This window comes from Leptopilina boulardi, unplaced genomic scaffold (genome assembly GCF_019393585.1).
Source record: "Leptopilina boulardi isolate dan_hultmark-lab unplaced genomic scaffold, ZJU_Lbou_2.1 LbouV2_281, whole genome shotgun sequence".
Classification (NCBI taxonomy): domain Eukaryota; kingdom Metazoa; phylum Arthropoda; class Insecta; order Hymenoptera; family Figitidae; genus Leptopilina; species Leptopilina boulardi.
Genome location: NW_026137842.1, coordinates 170,492 through 189,163, shown reverse-complemented (window position 1 = coordinate 189,163; position 18,672 = coordinate 170,492). Strand labels below are relative to the sequence as shown.

Sequence of the window (18,672 nt, the reverse complement as noted above, 5' to 3'; positions counted from 1 at the left end):
TTAAAAATAGAAGTTTTGCTTGAAACTGGTTACTCGGAGGTTTTTGGGTATGCTCATTACGAATATGACGTCAGATTTTCAAAATTTAAGATGGTATATCCAACATGGCGGACTGCAAATTTTCAAAGTAAAGCTAAGGATGCCACAATCACTACCCAGGGTAGTGATTTCTGAATTCATTTTTTAGTCATATTAAATTTTCTTATTATGAAATGTGTCTTTCCGACGAAAATAATTTTTTAAAAACAGTTCCATTTTTTTCGACTTATAACTAATGGGATATTATTTCTAACACCCTAAGAGACCATTTAAGCAAAAAAACTTCGATTTTTTGAAAGTTTTTGGGTGATGTTACCCCTTAAAAGTTATAACACTTTAAAGTTTTTTTTCCTAAATTTTAGATAAACGACGTTTCAGACTTAGAAAATGAAAATCCTATATCTTTCTAAAAAAAAATTTTCAGCTAATTAAAAAAATTCGTGTCGTCAACAATTCTTCGGAATACAATATTTTTTGGATGAAAATGCATTTTAGTTTCAACCGAGTCAAGCATGCCTGATTTAAAATGAATTTGATCCTCTCTCTTTGAAAATCAAAAATTTGTTTTTTTTTCAAAATCGGTCATTTTTTTCTTCACTAAGAATTTTGAATTCTAAATAATGTAAATTATAAAAATTTTAATCATCCAGTTGTAAACAAATAATATTTTAAACTATGCAATCAATTATAATGATTCGACAAATAATTTGAACTGTTAAATATTGTAAATCGATTAATTAATTGATTTTTTTTTTTGAAGAAGAACTTCTAAGCATAATATGTTTTCTTTGCTTCTTGTGTCTTACAGCTTTTTCTATCTGTTCTTCTTTTATGATCTACAAGATTATTTTTTTTTGAGATATCAGAGTGGTTTCCAATGCATTTGTGTGTGCTGAACACCATCTCGGGTTCCTAAATTGCGTACCACGTTAGGATTTTAAGTAAGGTTTGTTATCGTTATCGTTCTAATCCACCAGAAAAAAATTTTTGTCAAAAAAAAAATATTCATCAAAAAATTACTAATAAATTCTTTATTTTTAGTGCAGGAAAAAAACTTTCTACCACAAAATTATTCTAAATGGCACCAAATGTCAAACAATACCTCATTGGATTTTAAAATATATACAATATTAATATTTTAGAACCAAAAAACAAAAAGCGTACCTTACCTTATACCATTGATTTGTCTACATGTGAGTAATGAGGGTTAAATTCTGGAGTAAGAGATGAAAAATAATTCGAATAAACATTTGTATAAAAGTGTATTATCATTAACTGTGTACAAAATTTGGAAAAATTATTTAGAACATAGTTTTTACAAATGATAAATTTTTCTTACATTAAATTAAAATAATGCACTGCATAAGAATTTCGTATTTTAATTATTCTAAGGTTGAAATGTTTGGTAAAAAAAACTTTAACAAAATATATAATATAAAGGATAAAAACTAAGACTTTTAAACCAATAAATTTAAATATAGCCACAGGAAACATTTTTACAAGATACTCCTAAATATTGACAAAACTTAGTACATTTTTAATTATGGCATTAAACTTATATATATATATATATATATCAAATTAATTAACTAATTGTGGTAATCACTATACTTGTTATATAAAATCAAAGAATTCACTTCCTCAAAGAATACTATTTTAAGAAAATAACTCCAGTTATTCTCAGGTACATTTTTTTCACCATTTTAAGTAAATGCATCAGCTTTCATTTCTTACTAAATCTAAAGTATTATAGTAAGATTGATACAAGACAAGGCTTAACAAGGCTTTTAATCCGTGCTACGTACGTACTACCTTTGAATTTATAAAGATACTTTCATTCAACTGCATTTTATACAATTTTTCTTTTTTAAAGAATATTTTACATTAGAACAAAAATTTAAATATGTAAAAATTAAAATTTTTTTTTTTAATTTTCAAGAACAAACACAAATTTTAATCAATAATTCTGAAAAATAATTACATGGAAGACAACACTTTTGAAACTGATTAAATAAAGTCATAATTTAAATTTAAATTTAAACTTTTGCTTTCCTTACTTTTTAACCCTAAATTTTAGATAGCACTTAGTTTTTATATCCATCATACAATTTCAATTCAAAGAATGGGTTCGTTATTTGGACGTTGATTTTCAATGCTTAAGTAGGTACACTTATATCACAGTATCAAGCATTTATCTTTTTTTTTTGCAAAAACTTGATTTTTAATTTTGGATAAAATTAGTTTGGCGTGTATAAACTAAAGACTTTTATAATGTAGAAAAAAAGTTTTACGATTTTAACAATTAAGAAAAAAAATAGTTGGCATATTCTTCTTGACAATTTCATATAAACAAATTTTACGATATGTTATTTTAAAAAATTAATGATGTAAAATACACTCCAAACCTGAGACGTCTTTGGCACTTAAAAATTGGTTCATAGAAGCTATTGTTATGGGTTGTTCGCTATTCTTAAAATATATTCCTGCAACATAAATGAATTAAATTTCAATATTTTTGAAACTTTATTAACAGATACAGGAAGTTTATGCTTTTCACAAAAACGATTTATGCTCTCAAAAAAATTGTAGTTATGCTGCAATTATACTTTCAAATAATGTCAATTATACTATTATTTTTATGCTTTAATTATGCTTAACATCTGAGAAATTATTACTTAAATTATTAAATATATCTAATAAATTTAAAATTGAATTATTGAAACGAAAAATTATTTTAACTATTATTAAATCTATTGATTGATACATCTGTACATATTTTCCGATTTCTATATAATATAGAATATATTTTGGATAACTTAAACTTAAAAGGTTGGCAAATATTTTGACAAATTTATTTGAAAGTTCAAAATTTTAAAGACTATAAAAATTATATTTACAACAGATTATTAAAAATATTTTCAAGAAAAATCAATATTAGAACTCTCAAATTAAGGGGGAAAACTCGTGTAAAACAAAATTTTTTTAGTTTTTTTTTTTTTTTTTTGCTTTAAAAATTAGTTTACTATCTGTAGAATATGATCCTATATTACTAATCTATAATTAGATGTATGAATGTCTATAGTAATCATAAGTTTAGCACTTCAGATGCTACCAAATGCATAGATAACTATGAGCACGAGATCCCTCTATTCTTTCGGTTTCCTGTCAATATAATTTTATTAATTGTCATTAGCAAGCTCCATAAACAAGTAATAGTAAATCTTGGTTTTAGTGCAATAGTTATTTTCGAATACATAACATCTTCAAGGTAATAGTTAGAACACTACATTTATGTATCGTAAACTTTATATGCTTTTTTCTCGAAACGTGTTTTTTCGCGCGCTGTGCAATGTAACTCAGCCAATTTATAACCGATTTTAATCAAACTTACTACAAATATTCTTTATCTTACTGGCTACTGCATGACTAGCACCTTTTTTTAAAAAAAAGTCATGCAAAGCGTATTTGCGTATTTTAACGGTAAAAACCTGTAGGCTGCACGGCGCAAAATCAAAGATGCAAGTTCAAACGCCTGTAACGCCGTCATTTTGTAATATTTTTTAATACAATTTTTTGTTATGAAGCTTATATTGTGTACTTTAAGGCATGCTTTACTTTAATTTACACGAGTTTCCCCCCTTAAGAAATTAAAATACGTGCAAACAACAAATACGTCCTTCTGTACTGTTTGGGCCCAGGCGCCAGATAACTTAAAAAGATTAAGGCTCTTTTCTCGTAATTGATGATTCATTGCTGTCCCTCTCTACAAGATTTTATCTTTTAATAAAAATCAATGAATATTGAAATTTATAATTAACCATTGTTTAAAATTATTAAAATTAATAATAAAATTTACATGTTTAATAAAATCATTAAATAACACTGTGTTACAAAAAAAAATATGACTTCAAAAACTTCTTATCGGACCTAGTAAAGTTTGTAAAGCATAAAAACTGAAAAGAATGGCGTATTTTTAATTGCTTATATACCTTCCAAATTTGATTTTAGAGACAAAAAACTGTTTTTTGTGAAAAAATCCTTGTAACTTCCTTATTTTTTGCCCTATTTCAAATTTTCTTTTTTAATTTTTAAGCTATAAAGCAGATCTTTGCAACTGTATAAATTATTTTTGTTGTATCTTCTTAATTGATGACGATAAAGACCAAATACTTTCAAAAATTTTGATTTTTTATTGATTTTTCAACTTTTTGATTAATTTGTAACTGTTATCTGATGAGACATACCTTCTTTCTTTTTACACTTCGAAAGTGTAGTCAATTCTGTTTTAAATGATCTCTAATTGGTTAGAGTTCGTTAAAATTTGTCTAAGTTAGCAGATTTTTTTCAAGATTCACCTTTAACGTAGTAACTCATAATACTTTTAAATCTAAATTTTTTTATATGAAAAAATTATGATGCAATTTAAATATTATAATTTATAAATAAAAATCATTTGAAATTTTATTGCTACAAAAAAATTAAATACTAATCTTCTAAAATTTAATTATTTACAAAGATATTAATTTAAACTAAGCGACAATTTATTTTTTTTCATTAATTTAATAAAATTCTTCGAAAATTAAGTTATTTAAGAAAATATTTAATTAAATAGTCTCTAAACCTGAATTATTGTATTCCCTAAAATACAGTTTTTTATAAACAAAATATTTAAATTTACAATATTTACGAAAATACTTCAATATTATGCGAATATTATGCTTCAAATTTAAATTAATGCTTCTATGCTTCAGCACAAAGTTCCTGTCTCTATTTATTAAGGTGAATAAAATTTATAAACTTTACTTACCGGCAATGCATTTGCGTTGGGAATATCATCGTGAGGTCCTCTGGTTTTTGGTGGCAACGTAGGTAAAATAGATTTTGCCGTGACTTTTAAATTAGGATTTTTTTTCCTCAGTTCATTTTCCGTGACTTCTGCAATTTTCCGTACTGCTTCGGCATTCATACGACGGTTGTCGGTCCATAAAGGACACCTACAATCAAGTGTTATTAATTTTCAATTAAGAAATTTTACTACGAGACAAAACTAGTATTAATGTAAAAAGAAATAATTCTTTACTAACAAATTTGAGTTTGACGATCCTTGTCCATTGAAATGTTTGTAATCTCCATTTTTGAGAGGAGTTGAGCATAAGTAGCACATAGAAGCACCGCAAACACAAGTCATCTTATTGCAACCCTCTTCTTTAAAAAATGGTTTCTGGCATTTATAACAGGTTCGAACAAGAGCTTCTGTCATTTTTTCCTCTAATTTAAGACGTGCCTCATCTTCTTTTAAGACTTCATCGCATCTTAATGGGACATGATTCAACGCATTACATAACCTATAAACGAATGAGTTAAATTGATCAAGTTCTTCACATTTATCTATAACATGCACAAGAAAAATATACGCGCACGTGAATGGTGTTAATTTATTTGAATTTTATAAGTAAATTGTATAATCGAATTCATTTCAGATCAGACAGGCTAACATCTTCGGATGTAACAACACAACACAAAGCTCTTTATTTACGAGCAGTAGCAGACGATATTAGGCGCAGACATATTGTGAAAAACTATAAAGTACATAGCTTTTCCTGTAGAGGCGTCCTAATCGTTATGGGACATTTCTCTAATTGATTTGGCGAAACCGTGGCTATCTGCTAAAGTGGAGTGAGTGCTCCTTATAATACTTCGTGCAGCTGAGCCAATTTTTAACCTATACACATGAAACTCACCAGAAGTCTTCTTCAACTTACTGGCTATGGCATGACGAGCTGATTTTAAAAAAAATTTAAACATTGTTTCTTGTAGATTGTATATAAAAAAAACAATTTTTTAGAAATTTTTAGAAAAGACATAAGTTCCAGAGACAATGTAAAAAATACATAACTCTCAAGACCATTTAGAAACCGCGTAACTCTGACAACATATTTGGAAACAATGTAACTCGCTTTTTTGAGTTTTGACTTTTTTGTCGTATTAGATAGAGGATAAAATTATCTTTTTATTAATTATGTGTTAACGCTATCGGCTATTTTCTCTTTTACTGTGGTAACAATTGCGTTCTTTTATGCTCAAAGTCGCTCGAAAGACTGAAGATGAAGCCAATATTAATCTAGAAGGCCAATTATACGGTGCAGGCATCGCAAATTAACGTTGAGTTCATTTTTCTATAAGTTTTCATATGTCAAAACTTTAAGGGGTTAGTAACACAACTCAGTGACTTTTCTTAAATATTTTTTTTTATTACAAAATTTATTTTATTTACTTTATCTGAAGCTTCCAAATAATAAAATTGCTGTCCTGAAAAATGAAAATTAGAGCTAAGTTTCAATAGTGTAAATTGTAGAATTCTTAATAGGGATACAAAAACGCTCATTAAAACTGATTAAACTCAAAATTTTGAAAAAATTGTCTGTTGCGTCGCATGTATGATTGAATGTGTGGGTAAAATTTGAGAAATGTAAATTTGAACCTTTGCGCTTAAATTCGCGCAGAAAAGAATTTTGGTATAGAAACGAAGTATATTAGTCAGTCTCACGTCGAACGATTAACAATACAACACTAGAGATATATATCTGTTCATGTCATTTTGATTATAATAAAGTTATATTAATTTATCAGTTATAAATGTGATCTTCTCTTTTACTATTAACCTGCTTAATGTTTATTACACTACGTGTCAAGAAAGCTCTAAAATCTAGCCATTTAAACCGATTTGGATTAAACTTAGTATATATACGTATTTTAGCGAGTAGATTAAACGAAAATTATAGCGAATCCGATTGGAATTGAATTGAATATAGTTATATTCCAAAAACTCGAAATTTCGGAAAAAAGCATGTCCCCCCCGTCTTAACATGTACAGTTTTGGAGTTAAGAAGCTGAAACTTGGTACACATATTTAATTTTAAGAAGATTTCAAGAAAAATATAGTCAATAAGACACCCCCTCTGCCCAGAATATTTTTAATGAAAAAAATGTTTCTATTATGTCAAATTACAGCAAATTTTATCTATTTTTTCATGCCGTATGGTACTTTTTAAATATTTAATATGGAGGACCACAAAAGTCAAAAAACTGCATAATCAGCAAGAAATATGAAATTATCTCTTGAAATATGATATTAAAACGAGTGTATTATTATAATTTATTTTTAAAAGAAAATACAAACATTACAGTCTCGTATGACAGTCTCTGGAGAGAAAAGTCTATTATTTTTGACATAATTTTTGTAAATTGGTTGAATTTGCTTAAAATTTTTGATATGCTTTAAATGCTTACTGTTAACTTCAGATGGAATGTTTTGAATTTTGCGTACAACTTCCAGGTTGAAGATTATTAAATAAGCTTTTGTACTTTCGTTTTCTGTGCATTTGCAACATTAACGTATTTATTACCTTTCTTTGAGACATTAATCTACTGTCCGTGACTCTCGTAAAAGTTGACTATTTTATGAACAGTTTTGAAGAGAAAAATTCTACCTAATTTTTATATCAAATTTTTGTAATTATTATTGTTATTTGTAATTACTTCTAATCTTTTTAACTATAGTTAAAAATTTTTTCTCAAAAATATTTTTTTCATTCGCGCATTGTATATTGTTTTCATACATTTAGCATAATTTTCAAATCAGTTTTTTTAGTAGAGTTTGTTTCTGGTTTTTTCAACAAAATGTGTACCGTTATTAATTTTAAAATTACCACTTGAAAAAATATCAATGAATAATACTTTATTAAACAGGAAGGTATTTCTAACTTTAAGTGCTATATCGTTAAGTATATAGCGCATTGGATTTTTTTTAACCAACGTCGTGTGTTTAAATGTCAAAGCGAGCAAATATAATTGTGAACATTTCTGGACGATTCAAATATCACAGTCTCAAAAATCTATATTGATAAAAATTTTTGGACGATTCAAATATCACAGTCTCAAAAATCTATATTGATAAAAATGTCGGAAAAATCAAGAAGAGATCGATGCATAAATCCATTTAAAAAAATTGGCGAAAAGGGACACGTTGGAAATGATTTAAGAACAATATCTCAATCAATGTTAAAAGTACATTCGGATTTACCAAATGATTGTAAAATATGTAGTTCTTGTAGAAAGAAAATGCAATCTAATTCTCAGCCTATTGATAATCTTGCTGGTGATGATTCTGAAATTAATAACGATATGGATTTTATTCAAGAAGAGTCGGAAACGCGATCTGCTAGAGAAATTGAATTAGAAATTATGCTTAACGGATTAAAGGTAAGATTTTTAGCGCTTGAACGAAACGATCCTTTAAGGTTAAAAATTTTAACTACAGCTCCAGAATCTTGGAGTATCAATAAATTATCAAAAGAGTTTATTTGCTCACGATCTCTAGCACGGAAAGATAAAGAACCAAATTTAACAGCAAAAGTAGGTAGAACTTTGGCTTCGACGACTATTGATGAAATAGTAGCATTTTTTGAAAGTGACGATAACAGTAGAATTATGCCTGGAAGAAAGGATACTAAATCAGTTATTTTAAATGGCCAGATAATGCAGGTACAAAAGCGTCTTATGCTTTTTAATTTGAAAGAGTTGTACGCTGAGTTCAAGACATCATATTCAGAATTGACAGTAAGTTTTAGCATGTTTGCTAAATTGCATCCAAAGCACTGCATTTTGCCTGGTGCTAGCGGAACACACAGCGTTTGTGTGTGTACGATTCATCAGAATTGTAAATTGATGTTGGATGCAATCGAATTAAATAAATTAACAATCAATTCTTTTGAAGCTATTAGTGACTACAAAGATTGTTTAAAAATTATAACGTGTAAAAATCCAGACTCTAACTGTCATTTGAATGATTGCGATAACACGGTGGGTTTTAAGCGATTATTATGAAAAGTAAAAATAACCCAGATTTTTCTTTTGGGATGTTTTCTACAACAAAAAAGAAGATGTTTGCAACAAAAATGAAAATCATCCATCGGTCCCTTTTTGAGAAAATTGATTTTTTCTACAAAATCGCATGATTCCTCGCTTTTGAATAGTTTCATGCAAATAATGTTTAAAATTGCATATATATATATATATATATATACTCTGGTCCAGGAGAAATCGATATTTTTCAGGACGAATTTGGGCCCTTTACGCGCAGAAAACTATAAAAGGAGGCGTATATTATTTTCCGTTTCAGCAAATAAGCTTTCTCTTTCAATTTCTTTTAAATTTGAAGAAACATGTTTATTGACAACTAAATTTTTGTTATCCATTTTAGGGTCGTTTAGATTTTATGGCATTTTGGTGCAAAATAAAAAATATTTAAATCCAAAGAAATAATTTTTTAAATATTAAATTTACCATTTGCAGATTTTGACGATTCCAACGATATAAATTTTTACGTCTAAATATTAAAATTTGCTTCTGGAAAAGTTATACGATTTCATGATTTACATATGTACAAACTCTAATCTTATAGTATTTGCAAAAAAATTTATACCGTTGTAATTGTTTTAACCTGTACATTGCAAATATAATATTTATATAATTATTTTTTGAAATTCCAACATTTTTTAATTTTGCAATGAAAAGCCATAAAACCATAAAAGATCCTTCCGACCAGGCTCGCAGGTCACAAAAATTTTAAATATGTTTGCTTGATTTTAGTTTTAGGAAAAGCAACACATGTTACAATCCGTTTCATATCATTGGCTATGTTTTTCAGAAAAAAATCTAGAAAACGCCTTTCTCACTTAAAAATACACCCTTTTACAACAAGATGCACAGAAAAATATCGATTTCTCCTGGAACAGATTATATATATATATATATATAAAATTATATGCAATTTTAAACATTATTTGCATGAAACTTTTCAAGAGCGAGGAATCATGCGATTTTGTAGAAAAAATCAATTTTCTCAAAAAGGGACCGATGGATGATTTTCATTTTTGTTGCAAACATCTTCTTTTTTGTTGTAGAAAACATCCCAAAAGAAAAATCTTGGTTATTTTTACTTTTCATAATAATCGCTTAAAACCCACCGTGATAAGAGTCCAGGAATTGAAAAGCTGTCTTCCAAATTACTTAAGGTACTTTCCGATGCTCAAATTAATGACGTACAGTATAGTAATTGGACTGGAACCGACAGGTCTACTCTGGAGACTGTTATTGCAGAGAAAACTGAGTTTGCTGACTATCTATGTAATAAATTATTAAAGCTCAAGCCTCACTCGTTTATTGCCAAACAGCAATCACTTTTTATTTCAGAAATGAAAAATAACTTGAGTGAAGGAGAAGTGATTGTTATGTTCGATTTTTCAGAAAATTATGCCTACGTGGTTCAAGATGCAGTGCAAGATTTTCATTTTAATAATGACCAGTGCACTGTATTTCCGGTAATTTATTATTACAAAGAAGAATCTGAGGTGAAACATACAAGTTGCATCTTTCTCTCAAACAGCTTAAAACATGATACTGCAACGATATACTCTGTTCAAAATTTGCTTATACCCGAAATTAAGAAAGAAGTTGGGATTTTGAAGAAAATAATATACATAACGGATGGTGCTTAGCAACATTTTAAGAACAGGTTTCAAATCACAAATTTAATTAAACACAAAGCTGATTTTTATATTGAAGCAGAATGGCACTTTACTGCAACTGCTCACAGGAAGAGTGGATATGATGGTATTGGGGCAACATTCAAAAGAGAAGCATACAAAGCCAGTCTCAGAGCGAAGCCAGAAGATGCAATTTTGACTTTTGAGGCATTATTTAATTGGGCAAGCAGTTATTTTAATAACATTCAAATTTTTAAATTTAATCAAGTTGACCACAACAAAATGAGAAGAAAGCTCAATAAAAGATTCAACTCTGCATCAGCAATACCGCAAATAATGCAAAATCATTCCTTTCAAATCTCAGAAAATCAAGAGTTGATTATAAAAAGGTTCTCAAAATCTACCGAAGGCAATACTATCAAAATTTGAATGCAGATATAGTCAACGACTTAAAGAACCCGTGACCATAAACATCCCATCTGAATTTAACTGTAAGTTTAAGCATATCAAAAATTTTAAGCAAATTCGGCTAATTTACAAAAATTTTGAAAAAAATACTAGATTTTTCTTTCCAGAGACTGTCATCAGATACTGTAATGTTCGTATTTTCTTTTAAAAATCAATTATTATAAAAATACACTCGTTTTAATATCATATTTCTTGCTGACATTGCAGTTTTTTTACTTTTGTGGCCCTCCATATTAAATATTTAAAAAGTGCCATACAGCATGAAAAAATAGATAAAATTTTCTGTAATTTGACCTAATAGAAACCTTTTTTTCATTAAAAATATTCTGGGCAGAGGGGGTGTCTTATTTGACAAAGAATGCCCCATATGTATTTACAAGCAAATTGAAAGAAAAAAAAAGGAAAATAATTTTTTTGTAATATTTATAAACATTTAAATAATCGTGAACGGAACCCTAGGTAAGCGAGTTTATCTCGCACTTGACCAATTTTTTCTTGTTAAAATAATGGCACTGCGTGAACTTAGCACCCAATTTTTTAGTGTCAATCACCAGAACTTACAATTGTTTAAATAACAATAACCCAGACACATTAAGTTTTAAAATAAATAAATAAATGCAAATAAATCTGATCACTAAAAAAAAATTGTAAAACATTTCAATTAAATTAAGTAAAAACTCACCGACAAGTTTCTTTCATACAATCTGGATTCAAACATTTGAAGACTTTACTTTCAACTGGAGGAATTGACGCAAAATGGCAAAACGGACAAGAAACAAGTCCTTCCAAACCTGCAGCCATTACTTCAGCTTCTTGTCGCTTTTGTAGAAGAATACTAAATGTTGTTGGTGGTAAAACTTCTTGTAGAACTGATAGACTGAATTCTCGCTTGCATTCCACAAAGCAAGGTATGTGATTTTGGCCATCACTAATTTTGCTTTCAGTACCTCTTAAAATGCATCCATGACAAAAAATATGTCCGTCTTCGCATGTGGAACATTTTCGTGGTAAACATTCATCATTAAAGCAACATTGGCACTCAAGCAACAAACCTTGTTCCTGTAAAAAATAGAAACAAAAATTTTATTAGATTATTCAAAGATTGTCATTAATTTAGTTCAAGATTTCAATTCAATAGGACACATTTTTGAAAATATTAATCATTTACACTACCGTCGGAAATTGTGCGACCTCTGCTTTTTGGACGACTATAAAGTGATTTAAATCTACAAAAATATTAAAACTAAAATTTTTTCCTTCTTATTTTATAAAAGCTAATAAAAGTCTGAAAACAATGATACCTTAAAAAAGAGAAAATGTTAATTTTTCAATTAGATATCTAAGAAAAACACAATTTTTAATGTTTTTGTATTTTGTTAAACAATTCAAATTATTTAAAACAATTCATTTCCACATACTTCCCTAGCGTATGAAAACCGTGAAATTTGTCTCCAAAAAAGTCAAAAAATTAAAGTTCAATTTTACAACAAAATGTAATGTTTAAAAATGAAGTAAATAGATCATCTTAAAATTCTCTGATTTATGTAAGTAAATTTCAGATTTACATATTTTACTGATCATTTTTTGTCATTTAAATATCAATCATAATTTTTTGACTATTTTTGAGCCAAATTTCACGGTTTTCATACGCTAGGGAAGAATGTGGAAATGAATTGTTTTAAATAATTTGAATTGTATAACAAAATACGATTCGAATAAGCCCAAGAACGTTTAAAAAAATTAATTTTTGACAGAGAAATAAAAAAATAGTAAAAACATTAAAAATTGGGTTTTTCTTAGATATCTAATTGAAAAATTAACATTTTCTCTTTTTCAAGGTACAGTAGAATCCCGCTTATCCGAGGTAATGTGGGGAAGGGACACCTCGGATTAACGAAAACTCGGATAACACGGATGAAATAAAGAATTTGAAAATTTTAATAATTTTTTATGTATTTTGAATGGGAGAATGAAATATGAACACAAAAGTAGGTAAAAATAAAAAAGAAAGTAAAGAAAAAATAAAATTTAAGTAAAAATATGAGCGTAAACTAAACTTTGGTGTTCAAAGCATTTTTCTACATAACATGTGAATCGTCACTAACAAGGTTTGATAAAATCTGTAATAGAACACTGTTTTAAGTTGCTCATTCGTTTTTTAGCCGCAATATCTCGCCATCGTTTTATCAATAAAATATCACTTGAATCACATTCCGGCTGTTCCTCAACATATTTAAGAGCCAATTCAAGTGCATTTAGCACTTCTGCGTGGCTGATTTGTGGAGTTTCTTCCACTTCGCTATCTTCTATATCAACTGCGATTTCTTCTTCAGAATTCACGAGATGAGCGATTTCATCGTCGGTCAGTTCCTGTTCACAATCATCCACTTGAATCCACTCTTCAGTATTGTTTCTGTCGACGTTTTCGCAACCAGGAATTTGCTCCATGATGTTATGAAGATCTACATCGTCTACAATTTCATCATTTTGATTTATAGGAGGCAAGATTTTTTACCATGACGTTTCGATTGTGAGACTTCGGACAGCATCCCAAGCTTGAGCTGACCAATAAATGACACTTTTCATTTTTATTTCAAGCAAACATTCTTTAAGGGTACTTCCGGCGGTACATTTCTCCAGAATTTCTTAAAGTAAGTAACGTCGGTAATGACGTTTTAACGTCTCGAGTACGCCTTGATCCATTGGTTGTCCAATGGAAGTCACGTTTGGTGGAAAAAATTTAACAATTATGTTGTCACTTCTGAGTGTTGACTCGTTTGGATGCGAGGGAGCGTTGTCGAGTAAAAGAATCGCTTTTCTAGAAAGTCCATTTTTTTCAAAAATCTCTCAACCAAAGGAACAAATTGATTAAAAAACCATTTTTTGAAGAGATCACAACTCATCCAAGCACTCTTCTGATGTGCATAGTACACTGGTAAGGCTTCAGGTTTAATGTGTTTAATCGCTCTGGGTTTATCCGATTTCCCGATACACATTAGTGGAAGTTTGTGAGTTCCGGACGCGTTACTGCATGCTAAAATAGTAACTCTTTCTTTATTCTTTTTATACCCTGGAGCCGCCGCTTCTTCTCGTCAAGCCAATGTCTTAGAAGGCATCATCCTAAAATTTAGGCCAGTCTCATCGCAGTTATAAATTTGATCTCGCGAGTATCCTTCTTTCTATACAATCTTCTCGAATTCTTCCTTAAATTTTTTCAATTCACCTTCATTAGCTGACATTTTTTCACCACAGATATTTAACTGACGAATACCGTGCCTTTTCTTCCATCTATCCAGCCATCCAACACTTGCTGTAAAAGTCTGACTTTCATCCGGAAACTGTTTCGCAATCATCATTGCTTTTCCCTGTAAAATGGTTCCTGAAAAGGAAAAATGAAAAGAAATTTTGGAAAAAACTATTTTGAATAAGTCTTCAAATTTTTTGATATTCAACAAATGTTGATTTGAAGATTATGAAGCGTACTCACCTGATACTGGCAATCCTTTTTCTCTCTGTTGAGTAAACCATAGAAATAAACCTTTGTCAATTTTATCATACTCTGCGGGTTTCATCGTTTTACGAATTGTCATCGCGTAACCGGATATTATTCCGAATTGTTCTAATTTTGATAGATTTCGACGCCAATCGCCCACGGTGGTTTCTCCAACACCATAATCGGCCGCAACCTTTCGAATAATTTCCCCTTTATCTAATCGTGTTATAACAAGTTTATGTGTTCATAAGCCACGGCACTTTCCGTATTATCCGAGCTGCACCTCGGATAATACGTATTGGTCAGAGCGCAATAGGTGCCTCGGATAACCCGGAAGCTCGGATAAGTGAAGGTCGGATAAGCGGGATTCTACTGTATCATTGCTTTCAGACTTTTATTAGCTTTTATAAAATAAGAAAGAAAAAAATTTTAGTTTTAATATTTTTGTAGATTTAAATCACTTTATAGTCGTCCAAAAAGCAGAGGTCGCACAATTTCCGACGGTAGTGTACTTTTTATTTTAAGAAAATTTAAGTTTCATTTATAAAAATTATTCGAATTCATAATTTCGACAAATATTTTAAATAGTAATGGAATTTTAGATAAATTTTAATTAAGGAATGTTTAAAATGATTGAATTGTTGTAAAATTGTAGATTAGTTTTTAGAAATAATTAATTAAACAAAAAATTTAAGTTGAAAATAATTACAATTATTGTACATTTAAATTAATGAAAATTATTAACAAAATTTTAAACAATAATTGAATCATAGAAAATTTTGAATTAAAAAATATTTTTAATAATTTAATTATCAAAGAATTGATCAAATTTATTGAAATAATTAATTTACCAAAGAATTTTAGATACAAATTTAGACAATAATTGACGTTAAGACAATTTTTAACCCTTCCACTGTCAGCGACACATACACTGTGTCATGAGAATTTAGGGGCCCAAACTGTCAGCGACACATAAGTTGTATCGTGATCATCCTAATATAAAATAAATGAAATTTTCTATTTAAATTGTAAAATAAATTCTTTTTTATCATTAGTTATTCGCACACTACATGTATAAATGATGTTTGGTTAAGTTATAATTAAATAATTATTTATTATTTTTAACTAATAAACAATTGAAAAACAAGTAAAAATCGCAAAAAAATTTTTTGTTTTTTTGCATTCAGAAACCCCAAAAACCCTTATATATACTAAGTTTCATAAAAATTTGTCGACCAGAATCTGTTGGACATTTTAAGACCTCAGTATCAATTTTTACTATAGCAGTGAAGTGATTAAACTTAAATAATAAATTTAACAAAGAATTTTTGATAACATTTTTAGAAATAATACAATTTTGAAAATTTTTAAGAAATAATTGAATTTTTGGAGATTTTTTATTAAAATTATTGTAAATTTGTGTTAATGATTGTTTTGAATAATTCATAGTCTCATTCATAAGAAAAGGTCGAGCAGTCTGAGATTAGCAAAATGTAATTTGATTGAAATATTGTATCAAAACTTTTTGATAAGTATTAAACTTTCCATTGGATAGGCTTTGATGGATTTTGAATCCAAATTCTTTAATTACATTATGTGTTAGAAATTTATTTGATAAATAATTAATTATTTCTATCCAAACATTTATTATAAATTCATCAAATTTTATGTAGAAAATGAATATTTTTAAAAATTATTCTCATAAAAATCAAAGTTTTATACTAATTTTTTGTGTAAAATAGGGAAAATTTTTAAAGTAGAGTACTTTAAGGGACAAATAAGGAAAAAGGGGACATTTAGAGAAAATAGGGGACGTTTATGAAGTCTGTATATAAAATATTAATTTTTTTAATATACTCAAAAAGAAAAAAATCGATTTTTTAAAAGTTGTCTTAACTGAAAGTACAACTATTTAAGAATATTTAAGAATATGCTCTTTAAATATTATGTCAAAATACAAAGTATTTTTCGAGTTACAGCTTGTAGAACGCAATAAAGCGCGTGGCCTGGCGCGCGAATCCACTCGCGGTCTCTAATACTTTTCATCATTTGTTGCGCTTATCTACTATTACATCTACCATTAAAATTACCATTTATCAGTAAAATGTCGTCTTATCTAAGAGCTACCCATAAAAAAAATAGTCGTTCATCGAGGCCTGTGACTGCCGTAAGTTTTTAAAAAACAGCACTTATATGTTTTTCAATCTTTAAACTCGTTTTTCTCAAAACACTGTTTTTGTAGTTTGCGTACACGATAGACAAAAATCTATTCAACCGATTAAGGCCTACCTGGGCTTGTTTTGAAGATAAAAAGTGTCTCTTCTGTATGAATTAAATTTGTTTTTGATAGAGTTAAATTTAGTGCTTTTTTTAAAGAAAAATGAGATTTTTTTTGGCGAAAATTAAATTTTTTTTAAAAAGTCATGTAAAAATGTCAGTTTTTACTTTCTATTGAAATCTTTTAATTCATACAGAAGGCAATAATGTATATTTAAAGAAAAAATTTTGTTTTTTTGTTTTGGATAAGAATTGTGGACCCTAGGTTGTACGCAATGGGAAAATTTCAGCAGCGAGACGTTATATATATGGCGTTTATTTTATTATTAAATTCTATTTTCATTTAATCAAAAAATTATATTTCAAAGATTTAAATATATAAGAAAACATACACTAAATCTCGCATCGATTTATTTAAATGTGTTTGAGAAAAAAATTCCTGAAATGTACGCAGTTTTTTACATTCTAAAGTAGGCGCCCCCCTTAAGAAACAAACACAAATTTGTAATTAATGTTTGTAGATTATACGAAAAAGTACTGTGTTAATATTATTTCACAGTACTGATGTTTAGTACTGATATAATGTAGTCGCAGTACTGAGGAAATACTAGCATGACCGTATTGACGTAGTAAAAAATTATTATGTACACGGAGAAACCTTTGGGTCGACAGTTCGCTGTAGACCGGTGCTTCAGCGCCACCACGAAATTTATACGTCTTATCGCCCATTTCTGGAAAGACTGTTCTTCCATGTGTCTTCCTAATTTTTGAGAAGTCAGTCCACCAAAAACGAGAACGCTCTGCGCCCAGAGAGGAAGAACGGACGTCCAACATAGTGGGCAATAAAAATTTTACTACTCTGGGCGAGCAGACGAACCAAAGGTTTCTCTGTGTACTCGATACAAGATCACGTACCTGATTCTTTACAAGAATTGTCGACAGAGTACAGCAATAAATATTCAATACAGAATACATCAAGCAAGCAAGCGTTAGCAATCGAGGAATATGTCAATACCATGACATGAAACTTACTTTCAGATTATTGAAGTCTTGTAATTCCTGTCTTTTGATATCCTCGAGATAAGTGACGATATCATTTTTAAATTTAATATAGGCCATTTCTTGAAGAAGAGGAATATCTTCAGTTGGCATCAGATAATTACTTCTCTTCCCTTTCATGTCCGGTGAAAGATTTCTTAAGTCGTTAGCTGTTAGACTCAAATGATGATTTCTTCTTCGATAAATTTGTGATATTGTAGCAACCTAAAATCAAAGTCAATAATTATATCAGAACAATTTTTTATAATTTTACAACTAAAAAAATTATTAAATAATAATTGAATAAATTTCGCGCGTCAATCTAAAATTCAATCACTTAAACGCTAAAATGATCTTACCTGTGTTTTCTTTAATGTTCCAAAGGCATCTAATTGTAAATGCAAGTTTAACTTATTTAATTTTAATAATTTAAGGGTATAAACAATTGCGATTTCTGCTAATTGACGTGCAGACGACAATGCGCACGTAGCATTCTCACGTAACCAGCTGACGTGATTCGTGAACTAAATTGGCTGCGTGAGAATGCTGCGTGCGCATTGTCGTCTGCACGTCAATTAGCAGAAATCGCAATTGTTTAAACTCTTAAATTATTAAAATTAAATAAGTTAAACTTGCATTTACAATTAGATGCCTTTGGAACATTAAAGAAAACACAGGTAAGATCATTTTAGCGTTTAAGTGATTGAATTTTAGATTGACGCGCGAAATTTATTCAATTATTATTTAATAATTTTTTTAGTTGTAAAATTATAAAAAATTGTTCTGAAAGAGATGTATTCCTCTCATTTT

General features: G+C 28.8%; 1 protein-coding gene across 1 annotated transcript in view; it reads right to left on the bottom strand.

Annotated features, from left to right (window-relative positions):
• Positions 1–2,235: 2,235 nt before the first annotated feature.
• The window catches only part of LOC127282129 (uncharacterized), a 64,286-nt gene continuing 47,849 nt past the window's right edge, over positions 2,236–18,672 (bottom strand). Inside the window, exons 3-7 of the mRNA XM_051306219.1 lie at positions 17,857–18,087; positions 11,737–12,113; positions 5,124–5,384; positions 4,847–5,033; positions 2,236–2,522 (exon numbers count right to left, since the gene is read on the bottom strand). Coding sequence (XP_051162176.1) covers positions 2,490–2,522; positions 4,847–5,033; positions 5,124–5,384; positions 11,737–12,113; positions 17,857–18,087 — 1,089 coding nt within the window. The 3' untranslated portion in view covers positions 2,236–2,489. The remainder of the gene's footprint in view (positions 2,523–4,846; positions 5,034–5,123; positions 5,385–11,736; positions 12,114–17,856; positions 18,088–18,672) is intronic.